This window comes from Condylura cristata, unplaced genomic scaffold, assembly GCF_000260355.1.
Source record: "Condylura cristata isolate star-nosed mole 26May11 unplaced genomic scaffold, ConCri1.0 scaffold00002, whole genome shotgun sequence".
In the NCBI taxonomy this organism is placed as follows: Eukaryota; Metazoa; Chordata; class Mammalia; order Eulipotyphla; family Talpidae; genus Condylura; species Condylura cristata.
In genome coordinates, this window is record NW_004567103.1 from 16,553,650 (window position 1) to 16,556,153 (window position 2,504).

Genomic DNA, 2,504 nt, shown 5'->3' on the forward strand with positions numbered 1-2,504 from the left:
ACCTCTCCTGACCCGCCCTTTCCCCTCAGCAGTGTACTTCGTCAATCTGCCTGTTCCGCTCCCCACTGTCTCTGGTGAAGCCTCTCGCCACCCCTCAGCGTCTGGCCTGTACACCAGTTCTGTATATACAAATAAGTAAATAAATAAATAAACAAAGGGGAGTATAGGCCAGCATGGAGGCATGGGAAGCCTTACTAGCCCTGACCAGTGAAATGCAGTCTGAGTGGTCAGTCAGAGAGGGTAGGATAGATATATCCGTTGATTGGGAATGCATGGATGGGTCACTAATAGATTCTACAATCAAGAAGGGAGGCAGGGAGATAAATACGAAGCTGGGAATTTAATAAGACAAGTAGAAAAAAAGTCTAGGCTGAGTTTGTGGCAGGATAAGAAATAGGGGCAAACTGAATCTAGCTTCTAGTCCCCCAAGATGTCTTGCCCTTGTGGAAAAGATCATAGAGCTGACATTTTGAAGACCTGTCATAAATGTCACAAAAATGTAAATTATTATTAAAGTCATTTTATGCCCCACTACTAGTAATAGAATCCAACCATTTAAAATACAAAATGAAGATTGAAGCACAGGCAAGCAGACAAGTGATGCTGTGCTTTTTAGTAGCTAAGAATTATACTCCAGAAAAGGCAGAATACACTTGGATTAAAGCATGTCTTAATAAAATAAAAGAAGAACACAACCAACATACAAGGTTTTGCACCTTAGGAAAACTTGGTAACGATGAAACCCAGAAAATAATAAAAGAATGTTAAATATAACATAATAAACGGATGTTAAGTATTAAAATATTTGCTAATAAGCTGTTACTAATATTTTAAACAAGGCCCATAAACATTTTGCATTATTTTTCTTTAACTCTATTCCAGGAACTCTCATCACTGCCCTATGTCTATGCAAAAAATTGTAGGGAGGCCCTCCCTGGTGGCGCAGCGGGTTAAAGCACTGCACTGAGAAGATAAAGCCACTTCCGCATGAGTTCGATCCCCGCCTGTCTCGGAGGTGACCACATGGCGCAGCAGACCTCTTCTGACCAGCCCGCTGTTCCCCTCAGCAGTATACTTCATAGATCTGCCTGTTCTGCTCCCCGCTCTGTCTCTGGTGAAGCCTCTCGCCACCCCTGAGCCTCTGGCCGGTACCCCAGTTCTGTATGAACAATCTTAAAATCTTAAAAAAAAAAAAAATTGTAGGGAGCTGGCCCCTCCCAGGTGGTGCAACAGGTTAAAGCACAGACTATGAAACTATTTTCCCCGCCAGGGGGGTGACCCATATAGCGCGGCAGACCTCTCCTGAACAGCCCGCTGCTCCTCTCAGCAGTGTGTTTCAGTTAATCTGCTTGCCCTGCTCCCCACTCTGTCTCTGGTGAATCGTCTCACCTCTACACTTCTGGCCTGTACCCCAGTTCTATATGTATAAATAAATAAATCTTGAAAAAAAATGTAGGGAGCTTTTTATTCATTATCTCATACAAATTTCTCAATGATATAGTAATCTATAAATTTACATCTTAGTTAAAAGTTTACTTTAATCATAAAGGTTTAAAAAAACACAAAAATACATTTCTGAATGCTTCTATATGAATCCTATTTTTATGTGAAAATTGGTGAAGCCTGTTTAAATTTATCTCTAAAAGAAAACCAGTATTTCTACTTATGCTCTCAAAACAATAAAATGGTAAAGATATGTTGAGGTAGCTTTGAAAATCTCTTTACCTGCCCAACTGCTCTGTCTCTTTCCAAGGAGGTCAGCATTTTCTGCTTCAATAAAGTGTGGTGCTTTTCATGTAACACCCTCATTGTTGGTTCATAGGATGCATAATGCAACTTCAACCTAGGAGACATAAAAAGGCCAATCTCACCTTAAAGGGGAATTGAATTAGGCTAGTGATTTCCACCTAACATCTAAACCAAATTTTCCCCCTGTGGATAAAAAGTGAATAACCCCGTAAAGGTCACAGCTGCAGAGGCCAGAAGCTATAAAGAATGACATGTGCAACATCCCTGCACAGGGGTGAAAGCAGAAGAATCACAGTTCTCTTGTGTTAACAAGGTCTCCATTTCCTCCACCTTTTGCTATATTCATGTATGTACTCAGATTGCTGTGATTCATTGAGAGAGAAAAAAATGAGGTTTTTAAATCAATTCTCAGAATGGTCAAAAAGCCAAAGTTAAGCAGGAAAACTGTTATTCGCATAGAAATGAATAAAGGATGCTTTTCAACACAAGCCCGATTAAGTTCATTAAGAAAATAAAGTATAAAAATATTTTGATATCTCATATGAGAAAATTCAATTAATATATGATAGCATCACAGAATCTGAATTATATGAAAATGCCTTCAAAATTTTTTTTTACTTTTATATTGAATGCAATTTATCTGGAGTAAAATCAAACTTAGGGCCCTCCCTGGTGGCGCAGCGGGTTAAAGCACTGCACTAAGAAACTAAAGCCACTTCCGCATGAGTTCAATTCCCGCCTGCCCCGGAGGCGAC

General features: G+C 39.9%; 1 protein-coding gene across 1 annotated transcript in view; it reads right to left on the reverse strand.

The window, feature by feature from the left end:
* Positions 1 to 2,504, reverse strand: part of SPAG16 (sperm associated antigen 16) — a 678,503-nt gene that overhangs the window by 641,328 nt on the left and 34,671 nt on the right. Inside the window, exon 7 of the mRNA XM_004674324.2 lies at positions 1,726 to 1,843. Within this exon, the coding sequence (XP_004674381.1) occupies positions 1,726 to 1,843 (118 nt within the window). The remainder of the gene's footprint in view (positions 1 to 1,725; positions 1,844 to 2,504) is intronic.